General features: G+C 34.0%; 3 protein-coding genes and 1 pseudogene across 3 annotated transcripts; 2 read left to right on the forward strand and 2 right to left on the reverse strand.

Moving 5' to 3' along the window:
• Nucleotides 1–3,761: 3,761 nt before the first annotated feature.
• LOC136414407 (histone-lysine N-methyltransferase SETMAR-like) lies at nt 3,762–4,874 on the forward strand (annotated as a pseudogene).
• A 4,993-nt stretch (nt 4,875–9,867) lies between these two features.
• On the forward strand, nt 9,868–11,079 carry LOC136414507 (jerky protein homolog-like). Its single transcript, XM_066398554.1, has 4 exons — nt 9,868–10,152; nt 10,195–10,452; nt 10,526–11,011; nt 11,056–11,079. The coding sequence occupies exons 1-4, from the start codon at nt 9,868–9,870 to the stop codon at nt 11,077–11,079; spliced, it is 1,053 nt and encodes a 350-aa protein (XP_066254651.1).
• A 2,113-nt stretch (nt 11,080–13,192) lies between these two features.
• LOC136414508 (serine/threonine-protein kinase Genghis Khan-like) lies at nt 13,193–17,498 on the reverse strand. Its single transcript, XM_066398555.1, has 11 exons — nt 17,476–17,498; nt 16,972–17,125; nt 16,760–16,914; nt 16,685–16,715; nt 16,460–16,633; nt 16,218–16,398; nt 15,524–15,712; nt 15,119–15,304; nt 14,956–15,064; nt 14,725–14,896; nt 13,193–13,408 (listed from the first exon to the last, which is right to left on the reverse strand). The coding sequence occupies exons 1-10, from the start codon at nt 17,496–17,498 to the stop codon at nt 14,809–14,811; spliced, it is 1,290 nt and encodes a 429-aa protein (XP_066254652.1). The 3' UTR covers nt 13,193–13,408; nt 14,725–14,808.
• A 1,571-nt stretch (nt 17,499–19,069) lies between these two features.
• Nucleotides 19,070–25,623, reverse strand: csul (protein arginine N-methyltransferase 5). Its single transcript, XM_066398193.1, has 11 exons — nt 25,470–25,623; nt 22,005–22,249; nt 21,740–21,948; nt 21,509–21,679; nt 21,220–21,455; nt 20,535–20,601; nt 20,317–20,481; nt 20,098–20,254; nt 19,732–19,931; nt 19,442–19,672; nt 19,070–19,318 (listed from the first exon to the last, which is right to left on the reverse strand). Exons 2-11 carry the CDS (start codon nt 22,243–22,245, stop codon nt 19,130–19,132), a joined length of 1,866 nt encoding a protein of 621 aa, XP_066254290.1. The 5' UTR covers nt 22,246–22,249; nt 25,470–25,623; the 3' UTR covers nt 19,070–19,129.
• Nucleotides 25,624–25,790: the final 167 nt, after the last annotated feature.

Below are 25,790 nucleotides of genomic sequence, written 5' to 3' on the forward strand. Positions count from 1 at the left end.
AGTGTTGGTCAGCTAGCCCATGTGCCATGGATCGAAACAAGTGATAATCAGAAGGAGCTAGGTCAGGAGAATATGGCGGGTGGGGTAGGACTTCCCATTTCAATGTTTCCAAGTATTTCTTGACCACTTGCGCAACATGGGGTCGAGCATTATCGTGCTGCAAAATCACTTTATCATGTCTCTCGTTGTATTGCAGCCGTTTCTTTTTCAATGCTCGGCTCAAACGCATTAATTGGGTTCGATAAAGAGCACCTGTGATTGTTTCAGTTGGTTGTAACAGCTCATAATATATTACGCCGAGTTGATCCCACCAAATACAGAGCATGATTTTGGAACCATGAATAGACGGTTTGGCCGTCGACGTGGAAGCATGGCCGGGATATCCCCAAGTCTTTTTGCGTTTGGGATTATCGTAATGAACCCATTTCTCGTCCCCAGTCACAATACGATGCAGAAATCCCTTCCGTCTTTGCCTTGCAAGCAACTGTTCACAAGCGAACAGACGCCTGTCAATATCTCTTGGTTTCAACTCGTACGGCACCCAATATCCTTGCTTCTGAATCATTCCCATGTCTTTGAGGCGTTTTGAGATTGTTTGTTGAGTCACTCCCAATGATTGTGCCAATTCTTGTTGACTTTGACACGAGTCTTCGTCAAGTAATGCTTCCAAGTTCGCATCTTGGAAAACCTTCTTTCTTCCACCGCTATGTTGGTCTTCGACGTGAAAATCACCGTTCTTGAAGCGCTGAAACCACTCACGACATGTCCTTTCACTAATAGTGGCTTCCCCATAAGTATCTGAGAGCATTTGATGAGCCTCAGCAGCAGATTTCTTCATATTGAAGCAGAAAAGTAAAACCTCCCGCAAATGACGAGAATTTGGCTTGTACACTGACATTTTCAATTGCGAATAACTTTATGATGAAGACACAAATAGACTAATATTTTTATGAGGTTATGTTAACAGGTGCCCAAGGCTCCTGCATGCCCACATGGGGTTATTTATTTCGATCATTACTTACCGCTACATACATCTATTCAAAAACGGCGGAAGCAAAGTTGTACACCTAATATTTCCAATGTATGTAGGCATATACAGGGTGTTGCAAATTAGTAGGTCAATTTGCTAACTACAGATTCCTTGAGCAAAAGTAATTAGACTTTTTTCTTCAGCTCTTTATACTCACTATATAGGATGTTGAAGTTGTTAAAAAAAAATTGTTAATAACTTTGGTGTTCTTTCATATATTTTAATTAAGTTTAGCAGTGATGCACAGTTCAATGAGATGCACTTTTCTTATAATTTAAGTTTAAAAAAATTTAAACTAGAGTGGAGAAATTTGGAGGATCATAGACTTGTTTGCCCCCTCCCTCTCTCCCACAACTCTTTTTTGTAATTGCCAATAGTGAATGTATTTAATTTTTTAAACTAAATATTCTTTTATCTTAATTTTTTCATTCTTGTCAAATTTTGATTTATCGCTTCCTTTAGAAGATATTCCAACATATTGCCTCTCAATACATGATATTATTATTATTTTTCATTTATTTATTTTATTATACAGTACAATCTAGTTATAACGGTATTGGAGAGACCATGGGTATTAGGTCGTTATAGTTGTTGGTTGTTATATCCAAAAATAAATTTTCTTTAAGTCATGTGTATAAAAGTTCTGCATTTAATACGTTTTTTATGCAATATGCACCTACATATTTTATTTAACACACAACTTATCTACATGTGTATTGCATACAAAATTATAAAGCCTTAAAAAAATTGTTACTATAGGGAGTAGGCTATGAAAAATATAACACAAAGAGGTTTCTTTTATATAATCTATTTTTCAGCTCTAAACTACTTGGAAAGCGAGTCCATATCACACTACTATACCATTTTGTATTATCCCTATATGTATGTAACACACATAGCTTTACTAAAAGCACCTTAAAATCGTCAACAGCATATCATTCAGGAATAGTGTCTCTTCTCCACTTTAAACCTAAATATATTAAATCTAAAGCTTTATCTTAGTCGTACCATTGATTAAGTTTTTGGCGATTTTAATTGCTTAAATGTCCATAACTCAACGGCCCTATAACTGATTTAGACCTATATTCATATCTAAATTTATCAACTAGGAGGATTGTTTTGTGTCGATATCTCAATTATTATTAAATTTATTTCTAAATTATGGTGCCAAATTAATATGGAAAGTAGATTACATTATTTTATGCCAGAAATTCCGATGAAATAAATGTATGTCCAAAAATGCTTAATAAAAAAGATATAGGGCGTCTTATGATAGTTTGGAAAAACATATTTCTATTATTTTCTTCCAAAGGGCTTTAGTGATTTTATTGAAAGTTGGTACACAAGATGTGGCCGACGGTTGCAACAACTATTGATGAGTACATTATTTTTAGTTGCTATGGTAACCAAATAACAGGGGTGGCCTAGAAATTTTTTCGGCAAGTTTTTTTTGTGCGTGGACAAAATGCATATTTGGTCAGTTTTTCTTAGAGTTTGTTTAAAAATACACAAAAAAGGTACTCTGGTTTAAAATCGATAATGAACTGTTTTCGAGAAAAATGATTAAGCATGAGACACTGCAAACTGCTGTTATTTCCACATTAGGACTTACAAATGTGCTCCTTCTAAACGGTACCTCGTTATAAACAAACACAAATACACGTGTTTATATGGAACTTTTAACAGGGTTTTATAAATTGGGCGTTATAACCGTGATCTCGTATTAAGCGAGTTTTACTGTAGTAACTTTCAGTTATGAGCATGTACCTATGTAAATAGTTGAAATGAAAATTTAATATGTGTCATTGATGTTTAACTGTAGTTTTGTTTGCTAAATGTAGTGGTTAGATACTCTTATTAATTATTTCGATTGCAACTTGTTTTGCAGTTTATATTGTGTTGTGTAATGAATTATTGTATTTTTTGTAGTGACTCAAGCACGTCCGAGTCGTCAGAATCCTCAAGTCCCGAAGAGAATTGATCTTTTGCAATCCATTAAAAAATTATATTTTATTAAATGTATTATTATATTATTATATTATATTAAAACATTATACTCAGCAAAAACAAAAGACCTGAAAACCCTAATAAAATAAAAGAAAATACAGTACAATAAAAAATTGCCTAAAATAAATACTTATATCGTTAAAAAAATATTGAATTTATTTAAAACTATAAGTATAGGCTTTGATTTAAAGTAATTTGCTCTTTTTGTCTATATATCCTAATACCTAGGAAAAGTTTAATCTCCTGCAAGCCTTCCATTTTGACCCATTAACACCCAATTTTTTTTCTATAAATTTAGATATAAGCTACTTAAACTTTTATAAAATTACTGTCATCGAGGAGTATCCGAAAATTGTAGTACTTTTTTCAAAAATCGCTATCTTAAATATTGAGTTACGAAGGTGAAAATAAAACGCACTAATTGCTAATGATTTTCTATTTTCTTAATACGCGGTCCTATAGATTTAAAAGAGTGTTTTATTATATCAAGACGTAGAAAAATGAATTAATTTATTAAGCATCGCTCCAGACACACACACATCGAATCTGTGTGTTTATATTAGGTCGTGTAGTATGAAATGAGTAGATTCTCGAAATGCCACATTCAACTGCGAATAACTTCACTCTAAATCTATATTTGAACTTGACTTTTTTATGTGGAAAAGGCACATTCTTCCTCTTTCGATCAGAGTTTAAAATGTTAAAAATGATTGAAAACTTTTATTTTTATAAAAATTTTTGTGCAGCCATGCAAAATAGTGAAATTCGTGTGTTAATGAAATATGAGTTCCACCGTGGAACCACAACAGCTCAGACGGCTCGCAATATTAATGATGTGTTTGGTACTGAAGTTACTTCATAGCAAACAGTATCTCGTTGGTTCATGAAATTTCGTTCAGGCAATTTTGACCTAACAAATGAACCACGTGGACGACCTGAAACTCAAGTGGATAACGATCATCTGAAAGCTGTGGTGGAAGCGAATCCACGTCAAAGTGCAAGCGAATTATCGTTAATATTCAGTGTAACCAAAAAAACAATATTGACTCATTTGGCAGAAATTCGTAAGGTGAAAAAGCTGGACAAGTGGGTACCGCATGAGTTGAGCGACATACAGAAAGAACGACGTCTCGAAGCTTGTGTTTCTTTGTTGTGCCGGTATAATAACGATCCATTTTTGAATCGGATTGTTACTTGTGATGAGAAATGGATCCTATATGACAATACCAGACGTTCATCGCAGTGGTTGGATCAAGATGAACCACCAAAACATTGTGCGAAAAAAAATCTTCATCAAAAGAAGCTTATGGTGTCCGTTTGGTGGTCCAATGCAGGTGTCATCCATCACAGCTTCGTGAAACCTGGTGAATCGATTACGGCTGACGTCTACTGCCGACAACTGACCGAAATGATGAGGCAACTGACGGTTAAGCAGCCAAGATTAGTCAATCGAAGCGCACCGCTATTGTTGCATGACAATGCTCGGCCACACACCGCACAAGTCACCTTGGCCAAGCTACAGGAGTTGGAATTGGAAACTCTTCGTCATCCACCGTATTCACCCGACTTAGCACCCACTGATTACCACTTCTTTCAAAATTTGGATAACTTCTTGGTAGGGAAAACATTCAACTCCGACGAGGCTGTCAAAGCTGCCTTCCAAGAGTTTATCGACTCCCGGCCTGCAGGCTTTTACAGCAGGGGAATCAATGAACTTCCCGTTAAATGGCAGAAGTGTATTGATAATGGTGGTGCATATTTCGATTGACAATAAAAACATTTCATATGAAAAAAAAATGACTAAAGTTTCAATTCAATTCTACTCATTTCATACTACACGACCTAATATATTTAAAGCAGGATTTAGAATTTTGGAAAACTGTTATTTTTACTGACGAAAGTAAATATAACTTGTTTGGCAGTGACGGAAGAATAAATGTTTGGAGAAAATCAAATGAAGAGTTATTATCTCAACATTTAAAAAACACCGTAAAGCACGGAGGAGGAAACGTGATGGTTTGGAGATGTGTAGCTGCCTCTGAAGTCGGGAATTTACATTTCATCGAAGGAAATATGGGCAGATTTATGTATTTAGATATTTTGAAAACAAATCTTGAAGCTAGTAGAGAAAAATTGGACTTAAGTGGTAATTTTAAATTCTATCAAGACAATAATCCTAAGCATTCCGCAAAAATTGTGAAGGAATGGTTGCTTTATCATTGTCCATGAGTTATAAAAACTCCTGCTTAATCACCAGACTTGAACATAATTAAAAATGTCTGGTATAAACTCGACGTAGAAGTTAGAAAATATCATATTTCCAACAAACATGACCTGAAGAGAGTTCTATCAGAAGAATGGGCCAAACTAGATCCAGATTTTTTAAAGAAATTAGTTGAATCAATTCCTAATCGTTTAAAAGAAGTAATTAAAGCTAAAGGTGGAGCTACTCGATATTAGTTCGTAATAGAAATTATGTTTTTGAATATTTTTCTTTATGCATCATTTTGATTGTGATCATCATTTTTTTTATTAAATTACGTTTGCAGGGGAGCCGCACAAGTTAGAATAATTCTTTATATGACTAGTTAATCTTGTATTAATTAAAAATAAGATAATGAAATAAAACAGAAATAAATGTTTCTATTAAAAAAATTAAAACAAAATAATCAGTAAAAATTAGTTGCATTATTTTGACTGTGAGCCACTGTATGTGTATGTATGTAGGCATATACAGGGTGTTGCAAATTAGTAGATCAATCCGTTAATTACAGATTCCTTGAGCGAAAGTAATTAAACTTTACTTATGTGACTTTTTTTTAAATAAAAAATTGAAATAAACCTTTTTTTTAATTTTCAGATAAAATAAGTACATGTATTAAAGATTGGATTGATATTCAAGAACAGAGACTTTCCAACATGAGTACTAGAGTCAGAATAGAAACGAATGGGGAGTCGTATTATGACTCCTTTCAAATGAATAAAGAGAATTTTGTGCTTATACCAGACGACCCTCAAAAATTGGGAACGCATTTAGATGAACCCCGCCTCGTCGGCCTGGACGAGGTGGGGAACAAAGGAATAAAATTCCACTTGCGATTTGGAAGACCCGCAATTGAAATTTTCTTTAAAACCACCAAACAGAGGGATGTCACGTTACAAAAAATAAGGACAATAATAAGGTATGTAACATTCTACCCCATTTTTAATTTTTAATATACAGTAAAACTTGCTTAATACAAGGACCCAAGGGAACGGCCAATTTACTTGCTATAACTAATTGCTTCTTGTATCTGGTCTATTGTTTTTCCCATGTATGTATGTGTATGTATGTAGGCATATATAGGGTGTTGCAAATTAGTAGGTCAATCCGTTAATTACAGATTCCTTGAGCGAAAGTAATTAAACTTTACTTATGTGACTTTTTTTTTAAATAAAAAATTGAAATAAACCTTTTTTTTAATTTTCAGATAAAATAAGTACATGTATTAAAGATTGGATTGATGTTCCAAAACAGCGACATTTAAAGACGGGTAGTAAACGTGTTCGGGTAGAAACGAGCAGCGGAGAGTCCTATTATGGCTCCCTCTGTATTAATAAAAAGTATTTTAATATTGCTCCGGACGATCCTCAAATAGTGAGAACCTACTTAGATGAACCCCGCCTCGATGGCCTGGACGGGGTGGGGGACAAGGCTATACAAATAAATCAAAGATTTGGGAGACCAATGATTAGATTATTTTTTAAATCAAGCAGAGCACGAAACATAATTTTACAAAAATTGAGGATAATAATAAGGTATGTAACATTCTACCTCATTTTTAATTTTTAATATACAGTAAAACTTGCTTAATACAAAGACCCAAGGGAATGGCCAATTTATTTGCCATAATTGATTGCTTATTGCATCTGGTCTATTCTATTTCCAATGTATGTACAGTGTGACCCATTTGTTTTGGGGTCAGTCTGTAAAAAGTTTATTAATTATGCGATTTAGCCCGGATTTTTTTTAATTATAGAGCTTGAAGAACTACACATTTTCAGCAAAATTGGCCTGGTTGATATAAAATTCAAGGCCTACTATGGCAAGCTACTACAAGCAAAATTTTAATAAATCATATTAGCGATTTTTTAAGAAAAAATCTGTGCACGCCACAGGATTGAGCACCCTTCAAAACGGGCCTGTACAAAATTTCATCGAAAAATTTTAGGTAATAACGATTTTGTAGAATAATTAAAAATGCACACCAAGTACTTATTTATTTTCAAAAATTCATAGTTGGCTATGGAAAACAATTGAAGTGTTTATATTAACTGTCAAACACATAAAGTCTAAATCGATATTAGAACTTGTTTGCACTTAATATAAATTAAATTATTAATTATTATAATTATAGAAAATTTAAGTGTAAGAGAAAAAACAGAAATTGTTCGTCTTGTTGGCGACAACGTGCGCTCGGCAGCAGAAGCTGCGGCAGAATTCAACATCAGACATCTAGATAGATCAGTAAGTCGAAGTACTGTGCAACGCATAAATAATACTTTCGATGAAACTGGATCAGTTTCCAAAAATTTGCTTAAAACGAGGCAAAATGGACGTCGTGGACTTTTTCAAAATAACAATCAAATTTTGCAATATTTTAACGACAATCTCCGAAATAATATTAAAACGGCTAGTTTGGACCTTAATATACCCAGAGAAAGTATAAGAAGATGCCTGAGACAAAACAAAATAAAAGCTTTTAAGCCAAAATTTTTGCATACGTTGGAACCAGGAGATGAAGAAAGAAGATTAGAATTTTGCTATTGGCTGCAAGGAAAATATCTAAACAATGATAACTTTTTAAACGAAATTTTATTCACCGATGAAGCCACCTTTACCACAAATGGGGTGGTTTCGAGTCAAAATTGTCGTCACTGGTCAGGTCAAAATCCAGAATTCATCATAAATGCAAGGAGACAATATTCTCAAAAAATTAACGTTTGGTGTGGAATAATATGCGACAGAATAATTGGTCCCTTTTTCTTTGACGGTAATTTGAATGCGGTTGGGTTTTTTAATTTTCTTGAAAATGAGTTTAGGAACGCATTAGATGATTTACCATTAAGGTATCGCCTTAATTTAAAGTTACAGTTAGATGGTAGTCCTATTCATAATGCTCGTTTGATAAAAAACTGGCTAAATGAAAATTTCGAAAACTCTTGGATAGGGCGAAACAGTCCTTTCTGTGAGTGGCCACCGAGATCCCCGGACTTAACCCCGTTAGATTTTTTTCTTTGGGGTTTACTTAAAGAAAAAGTGTATAAGTCAAGACCCCAAAATTTACAAGGACTACAAGCTAGGATAATCCGTGCTTGTGTGGAAATTACTCCACAGCAAATACGAAATGTAATTTTGAACATACGCAAAAGGAATGATAAGTGCATTGGAGAAAATGGTGACTTGGTAGAAGCTGCAAAAATGTAGTTGTTTCTTGTGATGTAATTTTCATTTTTGTTTTGTTTTATTTGTTCTGTATAAGCCTAAGACTATAACTAAATTGTTTAATGTTACAATTTGTTTTTCCATAGCCAACTATGAATTTTTGAAAATAAATAAGTACCTGGTGTGCATTTTTAATTATTCTACAAAATCGTTATTACCTAAAATTTTTCGATGAAATTTTGTACAGGCTCGTTTTGAAGGGTGCTCAATCCAGTGGCGTGCACAGATTTTTTCTAAAAAAATCGCTAATATGATTTATTAAAATTTTGCTTGTAGTAGCTTGCCATAGTAGGCCTTGGATTTTATATCAACCAGGACAATTTTGCTGAAAATGTGTAGTTCTTCAAGCTCTATAATTAAAAAAAAATCCGGGCTAAATCGCACAATTAATAAACTTTTTACAGACTGACCCCAAAACAAATGGATCACACTGTATGTAGGCATATACAGGGTGTTGCAAATTAGTAGGTCAATCCGCTAACTACAGATTCCTTGAGCGAAAGTAATTAGACTTTACTTATGTGACTTTTTTCTTCAGCTCTTCATACTCACTATACAGGGTGTTGAAGTTGTTAATAACTTTGATGTTCCTTCACCTATTTTAAAGAAATTTTGTAGTGATGCACAGTTCGATGAGACACTCTTTTCTTATAATTTGGGTAAAAAAATTTGAAACTAAAGTGGGAAAATTGGGGGGTCATAAACGTGTTTGCCCCCCTCCTCCACAACTGTTTTTTGCACTTGCCAATAGTGAAGTTATTTAATTTTTTAAACTAAATATTCTTTTATCTGAATTTTTTCATTCTTGTCAAATTTTGATTTATTGCTTTTGAAGATATTCCAGCATATTGCCTCTCAATACATATTACAGTAGGCGCTCGTTTATCTGAATACTCCATTATATGAACTATCCAATATAATGAACAATAAAATTTTAACATGATGGGTTCTATAGAATGAACAGCGGCAACCTCGATTATATGAACTTCTGGTAGTTCACCGCAGAGGTTTCGGGAACCCCCGAAAAGGTTTAATAATGTATTATAACGGTATAAAATATGTACTAATAGTAATTTCCACAGCAAGCTATAGAATATAACAGGCTTATTTGATCCGCCGAGTTGCGTTCTGTCGTCAAAATATGAAGCGCAAAGTATTGACATTATCAGACAAAAGTGATATTATAAAGAAGTTGGAAAGCGGTGAAAGTGTCACAAATCTCGCAAAAAAGCATGGTATTGCAAAATCCACTGTTTGTCTTATAAAAAAGAATCGAATTAATATTTTGAATACTTCATCCGAGTGCTATGGTTTGAGTTAAAAAAAAACTTTAAAAACTGGAGAAATGCCTAGAATGGAAAAAAAATTATATGAATGGTTTTGTAAACAGAGATTCAGAAACCTTCCGGTAACAAGTGAGCTATTAAAGATCAAGGCAAAATCATTACATGGGATTTTAAAAGAAAAAGAACACTTTAATGCAAGTGATGGCTGGTTGCAAAAGTTTAAACGTAGATTTGGCATTAGATTTTTGAAAATATACGGTGAAAAACTATCAACGAATCCTGAACTTGTACCTCCATTTCAAGAAAATCTTCGTTCACTTATAGCCAGACTTAATCTTACAGATGCACAAATCTATAATGCAGATGAAGCTGGTCTCTTTTGAAAGTTGCTTCCCGAAAAAACGTTAGTAAGGAGAGATGAAAAAACTGCTCCCGGGAGAAAAAGTGAAAAAGTTACACTTACTTTTCTTGCCTGTACAAACGCTACAGGAGATCATAAAATTAAACCCCTTGTAATAGGGAAAGCAAAACGTCCACGATGTTTTACAAATTTTTCGTTGCCAGTAGACTATGCTTACTCTAAAAAAGGCTGGATGACTTGTACAATATTTGAGAACTGGTTTCATAAATGTTTTGTTCCTCAAGTAAGCTAAAAAGATAACATATGTATATAGAATATGTATTTTATCTTACACCTTTGCATGCACGATTTTTTAGGTTGAAAAATATTTAGATGAAAAGAAATTACCTTTACGAGCCATGCTTTTGTTAGACAATGCTCCTAGTCATCCGATTGCTGAAAAATTATGTTCTAAAGATGGAAATATTTTTGTAAAATATACGCCACCAAATATAACCCCCTTGATTCAACCAATGGATCAGAATGTCATCCGCCTTACAAAACTGTACTATGGATCAAGCTTACTGTCAACTATAGTATCCTCTAAATGTGAAGACATATCAAAAGTTTTGAAAGAGTTAACAATCAAAGATGCTATAATAAGTCTTTCTATAGCTTGGAATAGAGTTGAGGCTGAGACAATAAGAAAATGTTGGAAAAACATTTTAAATTTTCGTGAACATGACGATGATTCGGATTCGGAAAATGATGTTCCTCTTAGTCTTCTCAAAGAAAGATATGAAAACAAATCAGAGGAAACAATTGAAGAAGTTAAAAATTTGCTTACTGAAATTAACAGTCAGGTAAACTAAAAAAATGGATCTTATATGATCATTTTTTCTTGCAGCTGTTATATACCTTCCTATATTGATTGTACTCTATGCTACTTTCTCATAGCAACCTAATAACATGCTATCAATGTTTTACCTAACTATCTATGAAGAATAATCAACTTCAACCAAAGGTCGAAGTTCTGTTTAGTTCCAACTAACCACCCCTAATGCGCTAATTTAGATAAGTTAGATGTCATAGTCTTCCCTATATATATATATCGAGTATGATTATAAGATTAGAATTAGTATTCCGACGGAGGCCTTTTCAAAAACGAGTAGTCTAGAGTGAAGTGTTGCTGAGTCTAAATTCATACCATTTTGAAAACCATCACAAGAAATAAACAAGTTGTTAGTGAGTTACCGAATCAGTGAGCTGTCTTATTCCGGACTAAAACAACCCCGTGGTGCCCACCACGTATAAAATACCGGCTGGTGTCACAACACTACTATAATTAACGTTTTGACGCTCTTAATTATTTATAGGAACTGCCCTATAACTGATTTAGACCTATATTTATATCTAAACTTACCAACTAGGAGGGTTATTTTGTGTCGATATCTTAATTATTATTGAATTTGTTTCTAAATTATGGTGCCAAATTAATATGGAAAGTAGATTACATTATTTTATGCCAGAAATTCTATATAAATGTGTGTCCAAAAATGCTTAATAAAAACGATATAGGGTGTTTTATGATAGTTTGGAAAAACATATTTCTATTATTTTCTTCCAAAGGGCTTTTGTGATTTTATTGAAAGTTGGTACACAAGATGTGGCCGACGGGTGCAACAACTATTGATGAGTACATTATTTTTAGTTGCTATGATAACCAAATAACAGGGGTGGCCTAGAAGTTTTTTCGACAAATTTTTTGTGTGCGTGGACAAAATGCATATTTGGTCAGTTCTTTTTAGAGTTTGTTTAAAAATACACAAAAAAGGTACTCTGGTTTAAAATAGATCATGTACTCTGTAAACTGCTGTTATTTCTCATCAGAACCTATAAATGTGCTCCTTCTAAACGGTACCTCGTTATAACCAAACACAAATACACGTGTTTATATGGAACTTTTAACGGGGTTTTATAAATTGGGCGTTATAACCGTGATCTCGTATTAAGCGAGTTTTACTGTAGTAACTTTCAGTTATGAGCATGTACCTATGTAAATAGTTGAAATGAAAATTTAATATGTGTCATTGATGTTTAACTGTAGTTTTGTTCGCTAAATGTATTGGTTAGATATTCTTATTAATTATTTTGAATGCAACCTGTTTTGCAGTTTATATTGTGTTGTGTAATGAATCATTGTATTTTTTATAGTGATGAAAGCACGTCCGAATCGACGGAATCCTCGAACACAAGTTCCGATGCCAGTTGACCGTTTTGCAATATATTTATGATTGAAAATATTCAAAATTATTTCTAAATATAGGCTTTAATCTAAACTAATTTGCTCTTTTTGTCTATATGTCCTAATACCTAGAAAAAGTTTAATCTCCTGCAAGCCTTCCATTTTGACCCATCAACGCCCAATTTATTTTTTTTTTATATTTTCTTTTTCTGCAAATTTAGATATGAGCTACTTAAACCCTTATAAAATTACTGTTATCGAGGAGTATCCGAAAATTGTAGTACTTTTTTCAAAAATCGCTACAGGTTCTAGAGTAAGTACTCAAACTACACGAAATCGAATTTTCATCAATTTTGAAACTAAATGTTATTTCATAAAATGGCCTGTTTTGACATAAGTGGGATCTTTTTTTAATGCGTGGAAATATTAAAAATGGCCTCTGGTTCGTAAATAAACGTTTGTATTTTTGTTACCCCCTCTATGAATGACTTAAATTTTTTCTCTGGCGCAAGCTGATTTTATTTTAAAACTGTTTTGTTTCTTGTAAAATTTTCACCAGGCATACAGTTTCTCTATAAAAAAATATTTACGATATATTGCGTACATTTTATATGCCGATAAATAGAAATATTTTATCAATCATTTCAGGGACACCCTGTATAACTTCCGTTAAGTGGGCGATGTCACGCCAACGGGTCTGGTCAGTGATGGATTTCATCGAAGTGCATGGACGAATAAATGAAAGTGCTCTAAACTTAAAATGTCAACAGTCTGTTACCTTGATGATGTCTTGTAATGACGACATACTGCCTATGCTAGCAGGATCGGGCGACGGAGACGTATCCGAAGGTCGTGGCAACGCCAGTGGCAGATCGCGGGGACGCGGCGGTGCCGCCCTTTTGGCGCCATTGTAGACGGGCGAAGCTGGCCGCAATGGCATAGGATTTGAGATTTCTAGGTGTGGTCTCGACTTACCCGAAGAAGGAGCTGGAGGTAAAGGTGCTTGTTTCGTGGGCTGAAAATAAAAATATATACAAGATTTCTCTATCGATATTTTATCCGGAGTTTAAAAACTCTATTATGACAATCTAAAACATAAGAATTTCAGGATTTTACTTGAATCATTCGAATCTGGCAAAGAAATAAATAACTGTTAGAGAACGACAGAAACAATAGATCGTACTGTGTACATATACTGTAAACACAATGTTGCAAAATGTCCATATCAAAAATAAAAAAAAAAAATCTGTAAAAATACGACCGGAAATAGATCGGCATCAAAATACAGGATAAAAGTTTGAAACAGGTTTTCAATATTCGCTTGGCAGTTTCTAAAGTTAAAAAAACATTTAGTTCACATTTAAAGAAATTACTGTTCAGTAGCAAAGATAAACGTGACATGACATCTCAGTTAGAGTTGCTAATTTATGGGGTAATAATTGTTTTCGTGTGTTCCAATTTTAATCTGTGTCTTTTCAGGAGGTTATAGGAAATGGCCAAATAAGACGATTTTATAACAAAACATTATTTGAGAAAATCATATTAACCAACTTGTACGGTATCAAGCATTAATTTTTCGTTTTTTTGCAGCTTTTCCACTTTTGAGATATCAACTAGTCTCTAAAGCCAAATAAAAAATGTGCAACATGACATTTTTTAAAGAGTCAGACCCCTTTTTACAACTTCAAACTTTGTGACAGACCCACTGACATTTACTAACAAAAATTTTCAATGCTCTGTTAATTTGAAAATCTCTTTGTTTCCTAATTTTTACAAAATTTTGCGAAATATTCTTGGGTAGATATTATGAAGTTTGTAATACCTACTACTTTTATTTCCAATTCACATGTGCGATTCTGCCCTTGGTGACACAAAGAATTTAAAAATTTAATATTAAATGACAATCTAATTAGCGATCCAAATTTCAAAATTTTTATACTTACCATGTTTTTGGAATATAAACATAACTTTCGAACAGGACATCTCATTCAAGAATACACAGGACGATATCTGTGACTTTCCTTGTATGATTTCAAACATTTCAGATAGCCATATTATGTTACAAATGCTTTTGAAATGATATTTTTGGTTTCTACAAAGAAAAATACGTAGAACAGCTATCTTGGATTTTTGAATTGATCCAAGGAACCCCAAAAATATAGCCTTATTTCGTCCTAGATAAGACATCCTGTACATGAATGTTTGTAAGCGTCTATAACGGTTAATTTGTCAATACGTTGTTAACTTTAACTACAATATAATTTCAAGTATTGGTTAGAGTTTTTGTTTTAGTGGTTTTTCATATTTTTACTGGGTAACCGAGATACTTACCCTGGGCTGAGGCGTAGGTGGTCCATATGAAGCTTGATCGGGAAGTTGGTCGACAAGCCTCGTAGTTAAATCGATCAGTCTTTGTTACTGGATACTATCGCCTGGCCCTACATGGCTAATATGATTAAAATTCGTCGGTGCCGATATCAGCTTAGAACGCCTATCCGTATTTCTATGGAAATAGATAAAAGTAATATTACTTTATAGTTTAAACTGAAGCCAAGTGCTTACGTCCTTGTGGATCGGTTTCCCTCTCTAATTGAAAATCTCCTCCTTGGTTTCCGTACCACTCGCCCTTCTGTATCTAAAGCAACTATGTTCTCCAAATTTAACAGCTCTCCTAGCAAACAGTTTAATTAATTAGATTTGTACATATTATGGATCAGATACGTACTTTGATGGACATTAGACAGATACAGGAGATGCGGTAGGTCGTGCAAGATACACAAAGTGAGACTCCCGCTATCGTTTAAGGGCTTTGCCCTTTTGATATTAAGAGTTTGAACCCATTCTCCGGTCGCGCAATTGAATATGTCTATGTGGGTTTCGCTATAAACTACCAGATGGCCGTCTCTATAACCTAAAAAAGAAACATTCTATTTTATAGCCTTTCGCCTGGGTTGGTCAGGTTCTAAAAGCCCTTAAAATCACCAACAATTTTTTTTTTAATTTCCAAACTTTCAAAGCATCTCAAATCAAATTTCTATAATATCTGTAAAGAAAAGGCAATTAATCACAAAAATAAGGTTTAAGGTTAAATTGTTACAAAGGCGAAAAAATATTTTTAAAAATAACTTACTAATGGCAGTGGGCACCGCGGGATACATAATCTCTCGATCTCGGGACTTGCGACCGTGCTTATCGACGTAAGCAGCCAAAGTTCCGAATACCAACAGGTACTCTCGCCTCGGAAGTTCTATCACTCTCAAGGCGTCCACTGCACTGCAGGTTATGGTGGCGTATAGAGGATTTTCTGGGTGCAGCAGAGCTAAAAGTGCAAAGAGTGTTAAATATGTGACTTACTTAATTATAAGATAAAAGTTTTACTTACAAATACATACAAATTAATATAACATTGAAGCTTGCCGACACATTTTAATATATAAAATAGTGAATCTGAACAAAAGTCAAGAGATGACTTTCACGCAGTTTTAATTACTATATCATGAAACCGTACCAGATTAGTAAAAAAGGCTCTTTACGGGCTATATTATATAGACTCATTGCCTTAAAATAGAGGAAGAAGTAATACTCTCAAGTTTGGTCACATACTTAATTAACACTCTGCATATTATTACTAAACTACTTCGTTTAAATTTCGATAGAGGGAGTATTTTAAAAGTAGATTCAAGGAAAAAAAGGATTTTCATTATTTTTTATATGTGTTCCAGAAAAAATTGCTTTTGAGGACGGAAATCCCTCATAAAACCACCTTTACCTACCAAAACCACAATAGGAGATTTGAAAAAGAAAAAAATCCATTATTCACTCACAAATAAACGAATCTCCGCTCTGAATATTATATACAGTGAAACAGGATAGTGATCCAACACACAGCCGACCATCTGAAAGTATCTGAAGCGCTTGAACGCTAACTGGGATGCCGATTTCGTGTACTCTTTGGTGTCTCGTTCTCGTTCTTGTTATTTCGTAAATAATGATTACTGAGGAATTCTAAAAAATGCACTTCTGCATAGAGAGAAAGCTAATGTTTTGGCACACACTATAATATTACTTGTTTTTTGATGGCAATACACAAACAGAACGTCAAAGGAGCTCGTAGAACAGGGCCAACAGTTAATACTGCACATCCCTTGCTTTCCGTCACTTTAATCCATTCTGTGTCGTCACCGTCTAAAGCTCTTATAGGCACTAATCTCACTTGACGCTGTTTGCCACTAACCACAACCTGAAAGATAAAATGTTACAAAATCGTTTCACATAAGCGACACTGTCATACAATTTCCGATTGTACAGTAAACGGTAATCGACTTAATGTTTCGTAGGATTACTAAGATAGTAATAATGGTAACACTCTAAAAAGGCGCCCAGTATTGGCTGATCTGCTTTATAATACCAAGACTTCACCAAACGAAAATTAACATTAAAATAAAAAAGTTTATTACGGAAACTTTTTAATGTTGCCATACAAGATGTTGGGTTTGCGGAGCTAATTAATTTAATTCCAAGCTATAATACAGATAAGTGACTAGCAATTCAAGAACACTCCACTGCACTGTATCGTACTCCTTTGAAACCCGTTGAAAGAGACCACGTGCTACTTCCCAGCAACCTTTTATAGTATGTGGCCGTGTTTTCTAGAAAGGCCTGATCCTTCTCGAATTCGCCGGATAATGCGGGTAGATCCACGTACCGTCTAGACAGTGGTGGGGAGAGAGAGCTAGAGTGGCGCGAGTGCAGTGAGTGAGAGAGCACGAGACTCACACCCAATAACAGTCTCAACACAAGACGTTAAAGTGGCAAAAAACAAAGAGCCTAAAGTATAACATGCAGTCCAAACTTAAACTAAATATCTCAAAAATTGGGCGTTGGTGGATATATACAGCCTTGGCCAAAATGATTTGCCACCCCTCTCAATTCTTAGAAATTCAATTTTTTTTGACTCTAAGCAATTATTTTGTATTTTATTATTAATCGGTGCGATCACCTGAATAACGTAAATAAAGTATCGTATCATAAACATGCGAGAACAAGTCGCGACACGATTACAGCAACAAACTTGAATTTTACTCGGTCACTCGTAGTGTGCACATCGATTAACAATTATTAGCTTATAGTCGTTTATTCTAAAGAAAACTCTTATTTTTTGACAAAAATGCCAAAAACGAGAGAATTAGATTTAGCAAAACGTATAAAAATTCAATTACTTTTTGAGGAAGGTAAAAACAAAACACAAATGGCAAAAATAGTCAAGTGTCCTCATAGTACTGTTAGATATACATTAAAACGTTATAAAAAATCAAAAAGTCATGAACATTTAAAAAGGAGTGGAAGAAAACGTGCTACAAGTGCAAGAGAAGATCGGCAATTGGTACGCACTTCTTTACAAAATCGGAAAGACACATCTTCTGAGCTGGTTGCAAAATTATTCGGGGGCACTGAGAAAAAAGTTTCTGCCAGAATTGAAGCAGTCTCAGAAGACGGCTTCAATATGTAGGGCTCAAAGCTCAAAGTTGTAAAGCGAGGAAGAAAGCGTGGCTATCAGAAAATAATAAAATTTAACATAAAAATTTCATTGAAGAGGATTGGTCAAACATCATGTGGTCGAACGAGTGTAACTTCGAGGTATATTTATTTCAATTACATTATAGTGATAGAGAAACAAGTAAAATTCCTATTAGTCGTCCTTTAAATATTCAATTATTTTTGTAATAATTTAATGTTTTTGGTACCGCGAGTGCAACCTTTGTTAGACGCAGAATAGGCGAAGAATACAAGCCAGAATGTATCGTATCAACCATAAAACACGGAGGAGGAAGTATAATGGTATGTGGTAGTATGTCGGCATACGGGGTGGGCGAAATCGTTGCGTGTGAGGGCCGAATGGATTCAAAAAAATATATTCAAGTACTGGAAACGGCACTAGAACCGTCTTTCAATAAAATGTTTGGTGACACCAACATGGATGACGTTCGTTTTCAGCAAGACAACGCGCCACGTCACAAAACGCGAACGACAATGAAGTGGTTCTCGGATAATGGGATGGAGGTCATAGATTGGCCTCCTCAGTCGCCGGACCTCAACCCCATTGAACATCTTTGGGCGATACTGAAGCGCAAAATTAGAGAACACTCTATTACATCAAAGGAATCACTAAAAAATGTTTTGATTCGGGAGTGGCATAATATTACTCCACAAGAATGCCGACGTTTAGTCTCAAATTTACCCGAAAGAATCGTCGCTGTTATTAAAGTTCAAGGTTTTTCTACTAAATATTAATGTTTAATGTTTTATTTTAATAAATATTCCTATTTTGATCAACTGGTATTTTCCTTTTATCTGGAATATAAAATAATTTAAAATTATTGAGTTTTAACATAAGTGGCAAATACTTTTGACCAAGGCTGTACCTATTTTAATTTATTGCTTTTTCGAAATATAAAATAACACAAATTGAAGTTAATGAGGTCGTAAACAAGACAAACACTTCCTTATTTCACTATGGATGTAATCAAGCAGTTTCGGAATTTTTTAAATTTCAATATAAAAATTTGATTAGGTAAGGTAGCACCTACCCCATTCTATGGACACACATAAAGGTACGCGTGGATTGTGTAAAGTAACTAAAAGGGAAATAAATAAAAATATTTGTTGTACAAAAAACATTTATTTCAATTATAAAAAAAGAATTATAGCGCTTATAAATTCAAAACTTTCCTGGAAGTCAATGTTTTTTAATACTATACGACCGGCCATTCGGGTTCATTATTGGTGTTTTACATGGTGACTCTAAGCACCATTCATACCATACTTTGTCCACAGATTCTTCACGCCAAAAAGACACTCGCACAACATCGCCTGCTTTCAAGTGAATGGGCGATGCGAGTGGAAAAATTATTGGGAACCATGACACCTAAAATATTATGAAACGATTATTACAACCCAGAAGAACATGAATTCTAAATTTGTTAAAACAATTAGATTTGGTCACTTGAGGATTGAATAATATTAACACAACGCATAAAATAAAACTTACCATATCTGGTGTGTGCGTTTTAGGATTCGTAGACAACGTAATGTTTCCATAAAGTTTTGTTTCAAAAAAACCTGCCAATCCAGTCAGCACCGCTGCTTTGGATATCGGGGGAAAACGAATGGATTTATGTCGTGTATTATTTATCTTTTGACCATTTTTCGGAAAATTAGGATGATTAAAAACAAACAACTCTTCTGTTGGTCCCAGTTGATAATAATTGGCCAAATGCACCTACAAACAAAAACAAACAATTTAAAACTTTTAAATACAAATTTTTTCCATATACATACTATGTATGGTGTTTCATAACACTGTCTTAATGTTTTATCTGGCAACCGATTATTTTTTATTTCATTAAAAATTTTAAGAGATTGTACGGGTGTTATAAACGACGTGTATTGATGAGGAATTGAGATTCCCGTCTCTGGTCTCAAAAAACGTTGAGCGCCATCCAGACATTCTGGAGACAGTTCGTTATCACCAAAAGACCCTGCAACCTCACACTTTAGCCAATTACAAAAAATACATATACCCAGGTGGTCTGAGAAGTCTCCGATCTCAACATGAAAAAATAAATGAATAAAAGAAAACATTTTTTCTATTTTTATTAGGTCTGAAACTTTTTAGACCACCCTCGTATATACTTAAAAAATCACCCAAAAGTTCTGAAATCATGATATCAGCAAGCTGCGGTGCTTGCCAACTTCTCATATCTTCTTTAACTAAAGTCACTTCAGAATTCCACTCATATTTATTACGATGAACCAAAGTGTTCATGGCGTATGGGTTTTTCTCTACGGCATACACTTTGACCTAGGTTAATTGAAAGATGTTACATATAGATAATTTTACGAAAGATAAGGATTTGCACTCACTTCCTTTGATAAGATATTTGACACATTCAAAACCGCTTGAACTAAAGGCCCCCTACCAGCTCCCACTACCATTACTACTGGAACTCGGTTTTCTGACCATTGTTCTAAGACTTCATAAAAGGCTTTCCGATACATGTCGTACTTCACCTGGTCTTTTTCAAATACCTAAATTAAAAGGCCTTGAATGGAAATAAATGTATATCTATTGTTGCCTCTACCTCATAAACTGTGCTTTCCAAATGTTCAGTAAGCGGTTGCAGGGGGTTTTGTAAGTAATCTTCACACCTAAAACATATGATATAAACAAAAATATTTCCTTAAAAGATTCTAAATATCTACCAATTTTATTGCTAATTTCCTTTTTGGGTATATTGTCTTGTCAAACATGTCATCTCTATTCATTCCCTAGGAAAATTGGCAACTGTTTTTAAACGTGGGTTTCAAACAGATTTAACTTGAAATTAACGAAACACTAGTTAGTCAGAGAGTCATTACTACCTGAACTAGCTTTTCTGACCATAATAATTCTAAGACCCTTAAGATAACGAATTAATAGATGAATTTATCCAAGACATGCTTCTGATATTTCAATGCTCACAAGGCATGATCTCTGTGTTCTTAAAAGCTTGACTTTTTTTGGTATCTTCAGAAATATTACCACCAAAAACTGTTCAATCGACGCGTTCTGGTGTCATTTTCTAGTTATCTCATGAACCGACACTTCTATCTGACCACACAATTTGAATTAAGTCAATATCCCTGACTACAGTTTACTAATAACATGCCATAAATACATAATAATATTAGTGATGGTAAAGATGACATTTGTAAATAAAATACATACATAGTTTTATCAATAAAACAAAATACCCAAAATATGTTATTGATTAAACGTCAACTAACCCTTGCACAAATTCTGCAGTAGCATCACAAACGTAGAGCTTTTTTCCTAGAAAATTCATATACTTGACATAGAGACTGGGATCTCCTTCCACGTCCAAGTGGATAATGTACTGCACATCGATTGTCATAAATCTTTTAATAATTTCCTGATGCACCTTCGGTAAAACGGGTTTTCCGTACTGATTTATTAGGAAATAAGAGGCCTTTAACACGAGAGCTTTTACAGGTTCACCAACCTAATTTCCAAAGGAATCGTCATCATAAGAAAAACTTTTCACGTAATTAATACCCATCGATCAAGTTCTTCAGCAGATGGCAGATGTTTAACATCGGGAATTTCAAGAACAAGTCCGACCCTTTTATCGTAATCGCAATAAGTGCGAAATTCATTCCACCAATCCCATGTATCATGTTCGATTTCCCCCATTGGATTGTCTCGTGATATATGAACTAAAGGAATCTAAAATGTTTGTTTATTTATTATTTAAACACTAGTTTTTTCTTATAAAAGACGGCCTACTTGAACCCAAATTGAGTATGCGAACCCGGAAATTAATTTATCATTTATGATTCGAGCCAACTGGATATTTTTAGGTTTAATAAGATCTATTAGGATAGCTGGCAGCCCTAAGTGAGAGGCAAAACCAAGTTCTTTTTCTAGAATTTCTTTACTAATCTGCTTAATTTCGTTTACGTCACTGTCCACATCTAAATTGGTACTTAATTCTCCTAAAATCAATATTGGTATTGTGTCTGGAGAAGCATGCTCTTCAGAAACGACTTACCTACAATCAGCCTACCCCATTCGTTTGCTTTTAACAGTCTGTCGTTTCGTCCGATAACATGTTGAGCATCGGGACCCTCAAAATCTTTAATAAAACTTGGGTGTGTTAGTTGGGTCACAATGAAATGGAAGCAATTATCCAGGGCTTTTTGAAGTGCCATTGTAAGGTCTTCTGGACAGTCGCTGTATACCCCGCAGGACATACGCTTTCGCTTCTCGTCCGATTGATCTAATCCTTCCATTTTTCTGAAATATATTTTAGAGGACTATTTGTAATCCGTTATGGTAACGTGCGTTTAATAAAATGAAACCTACTTAGCGTAGCAAATGCAATTGCGCGTCTGGGATTAAGTAAACAAATATATATTTGTTATTATTTGTTGAAATAAGATTTATTAAAATTTGAACCTATATCAGATATGCGGCTTCTAACGGGTAACCATATGTTTTTTAGTTACATGTTTAACATCGACTTTCATATTGAGTAAAATTTTAAAATTGTTTAGATTTGCTGCAATTACTGGAGAACCATACTGTATATGGGGTCTTATTACCAGTTCATTTCCTGGGTTGGAAAGATTATCAACTATTCCATTAAAATCACTTAGACCCTCTAGGGGTTTTTCTATAGGTCTAGCTCTTAAATATACAACAATTTTGATGAGAATTGTTTTACAAAATATACATATGTAACTCTTTACTTTTTTATTTTTTTATTCCAATAATGGATATACATAATGAAATAACTTCAAAACAGATTTGCTAGGAAATTTCCATTCTGCAACTTTTACTTCCTTAACATTCATTTCTGTCTTTTCTTTACTAATTTTTTTACATAGGAAATTTGATAATTCTGATAGGTGAATTAAATTCAAACATAATTCAACATTTCATTAATCAAATTCTTTTAATTTTAATTATTAATTATTAATTACTAAATTAAATACTGGCACACCAGGTTTCTCAGTAATAAACCACTGGTGAATCATGAAATGGTTTAATATGGATTCTTTTTCTCCTTTGAATCAAGTGAATCACTATGAGCCCAAGTGATGAATATTAGACAGGTGGTAAAGAAGTTAAACAGTTGGGGCCAAGCAGATTTAATAACACAATCCTTATTACTCTTCAAGCCACCAACAAAGTACATAATGATTCAATACATACACCCTTTTCACTAAGTGGTCCACCACGTGTTAAAGTAGAGGATACTGTGACAGACACAAAACAATTGAATACATATATACAGTTAGGTGCAGAACTGAGTCAATACTTATAAAATTCGTATTAATGGTGGCATAAACAAAATATCTAACAAGTATTCAAAGGAAGGCTTTTATTTTCAAAAAGTACATTAACATTAACATTAAAACCATACAAAACATTTGCCGAAAATAAATGGGGTACATCAAATAATCCTAAATAACATTGGTTCAGTTTTGCTCCACTAATATTAACATTGAACACTTTGGTCGACATTGACACTAATATTTGGTCCAGAGACCTTTAGCTTTTTTAACAGCTAGTAGACGTCTTGGCATGCTTTTTGTTAGTGTTTCACAGAAATCAGGTGGAATTTGGTCCCATACTTCTTCTATTCTCTCCCATAAAACTTTAAGTGAAGATGGTGGCGAATCGTAGTCGTCGACCAGATGATATTTCACGTAAGCCCATAGATTCTCAATGGGATTTAGGTCGGGACTTTGTGCCGGCCACTGCAAAACCTGAAATTTTTGGGTACCCAACCATTCCTTCACAGATTTTGCGGTATGCTTGGGGTCGTTGTCTTGTTGGAAAATTACTTTGCTAGTGGGATAAGGCATATTATTAACAGTATCTATTAGGTGATCATTTAAAATGGCTTTATAGATGTGCTGGTTCATTATCCCATCTATTCTCTTCAATGGGCTAACCCCATATCCCGACATACAGCCCCAAGCTTTAATATTTCCTCCCCCATGTTTCACCGTCAGAATGAAATCTTTTAGTTTCATGGATTCTCCCTCTCGTTTCCAGCTCCAATGTCGACCATCTGTTGCATATCTGTTAACTTTAGTTTCATCAGACCAAATAACCTTCATCCAATCCTTCTCGGTCCATGCCTCATATCTTTTTACAAAATCTAGTCGTGCCCTAATATTCTTCTTAGAAAGTAGGGGTTTCTTCTTCTTCTCCACAGCAACAAGTTTGGATTGATGTAAAGCTCGTTGGACTGTCCATTTGCTCACCGATTTCCCAGTATCCCCTCGCAGCAACACGGCTGCTTTGGAGGCCGAAGAGGCTTCACCACTGCCCAAATATCTAATTACTCTTCTAGTATCTTGCACAGACATCTTTTTTGGTTGGCCACCTTTATTTATTTTTAAGGAAATTTTGCACTTATTTTTTACCCTTTGTACTGTGGATTGACTTATATTTAATTGAAATGCGATTTCCCGTGTGGATCTTCCATCAATCAGTGATTTTTCAATTAATTTTCTTTGAAACTTTGAAATCGGCTTCATTGTTTAAAGATTTTGAATTATGATGTTTATTAACGGAGGATATGCGATTAAATGGTTCGTACTCGTCTATATTAGCTGCACACTGCATTTTATGGCGAGTTTCTACTTGTTTGTCGACTAGTTTCTCGATCGTATCGTTTTTGTTCATGGCTGGAATTTGACGGTGCAAAACTGAACCAATGTTATTTAGGATTATTTGATGTACCCCATTTATTTTCGGCAAATGTTTTGTATGGTTTTAATGTTAATGTTAATGTACTTTTTGAAAATAAAAGCCTTCCTTTGAATACTTGTTAGATATTTTGTTTATGCCACCATTAATACGAATTTTATAAGTATTGACTCAGTTCTGCACCTAACTGTATATGGCTCACTATTTACCTCACAATCTAATCATTCACAATTTGACCATCATCAGTTTATAGTTGTCATGGAAATAACTGTCAAACAAAAAGTTACTAACGATTTTATGATTCAAAATGTGTCTTTTTGTATTTAATATTTCGTTCATGTCTAATTTAAGACTGTTCTTTGTAATTTTATAAAATTTAGTAAAATCTAGTAATAAAAAATGAAAGTTCAATCTAGTTAAATCAACACAGTTGGGAGATGCTTATGGCGTACACCCCTTGCATCCTGAAGCAAGATGTTCAGATTATAATATGCTATGTATAATATTATCTCTAATTAAGGGAGACTATATAAACCTGGCAGTGGTTGTTACCTAACTGACTGTTGAAAAACCCCTCCTAAGAGCTAAATCATTAGTATGCTGTTAACTTTTAAATCAATCTACTTTTTCAAGTAGAATTTAAAAAATCAAGCTTCTATAGTAAGTAACTTGATTTTAATGTTAACAACACATATTTACATATACAGATAATTTGATACTAAAAGATGGCAGGTACATAGCGTATTGAGACACAAACCTACAGAGGAGTGAAATATTTATGAAAACTTACCCTTGATGGTTTGAAGCTGGGAGTCTGACGACAGTAATTAGACTTACGTATCTTAATCAGATGAAGAAAATAAGCTGCTTATATATTATATAAATATCGAAAATATTGAATATTGGAAAATCGGCGTTCGCGATTCCTCAACCTCAAAAAATTATTAAATTTCAGGTTATGTTACTAGGGATGGGGCGACACACGTAATATCAATATACGTTAAGAATATATCATTATAACTGTATTAAATTTTTATTGCGAAATATAGAAAATACATATCGAAACGATTTACTTATATTCTATAACTTTACAAAATGAAATATATTTAAT

The sequence above is a fragment of the Euwallacea similis genome, chromosome 17 (assembly GCF_039881205.1).
Source record: "Euwallacea similis isolate ESF13 chromosome 17, ESF131.1, whole genome shotgun sequence".
Taxonomy (NCBI): domain Eukaryota; kingdom Metazoa; phylum Arthropoda; class Insecta; order Coleoptera; family Curculionidae; genus Euwallacea; species Euwallacea similis.

What these genes read in the sequence shown, in the direction of transcription:
- LOC136414507 (XM_066398554.1), top strand. Translation starts at nt 9,868, where the DNA reads ATGCCTAGAATGGAAAAAAAATTATATGAATGGTTTTGTAAACAGAGA. An exon ending in CCAGACTTAATCTTACAGAT is followed by an intron (nt 10,153 to 10,194) that starts GCACAAATCTAT and finishes CTCTTTTGAAAG; the next exon opens with TTGCTTCCCGAAAAAACGTT. An exon ending in TTACTGAAATTAACAGTCAG is followed by an intron (nt 11,012 to 11,055) that starts GTAAACTAAAAA and finishes TTTTTCTTGCAG; the next exon opens with CTGTTATATACCTTCCTATA.
- LOC136414508 (XM_066398555.1), bottom strand. Translation starts at nt 17,498, where the DNA reads ATGTGCACACTACGAGTGACCGA. An exon ending in GTATTGCCATCAAAAAACAA is followed by an intron (nt 16,399 to 16,459) that starts GTAATATTATAG and finishes TGCATTTTTTAG; the next exon opens with AATTCCTCAGTAATCATTAT. An exon ending in CGCGGTGCCCACTGCCATTA is followed by an intron (nt 15,305 to 15,523) that starts GTAAGTTATTTT and finishes TTTCTTTTTTAG; the next exon opens with GTTATAGAGACGGCCATCTG.
- csul (XM_066398193.1), bottom strand. Translation starts at nt 22,245, where the DNA reads ATGGAAGGATTAGATCAATCGGACGAGAAGCGAAAGCGTATGTCCTGC. An exon ending in TGGAAAGCACAGTTTATGAG is followed by an intron (nt 20,482 to 20,534) that starts GTAGAGGCAACA and finishes CTTTTAATTTAG; the next exon opens with GTATTTGAAAAAGACCAGGT. An exon ending in CAAATATCTTATCAAAGGAA is followed by an intron (nt 20,255 to 20,316) that starts GTGAGTGCAAAT and finishes CAATTAACCTAG; the next exon opens with GTCAAAGTGTATGCCGTAGA.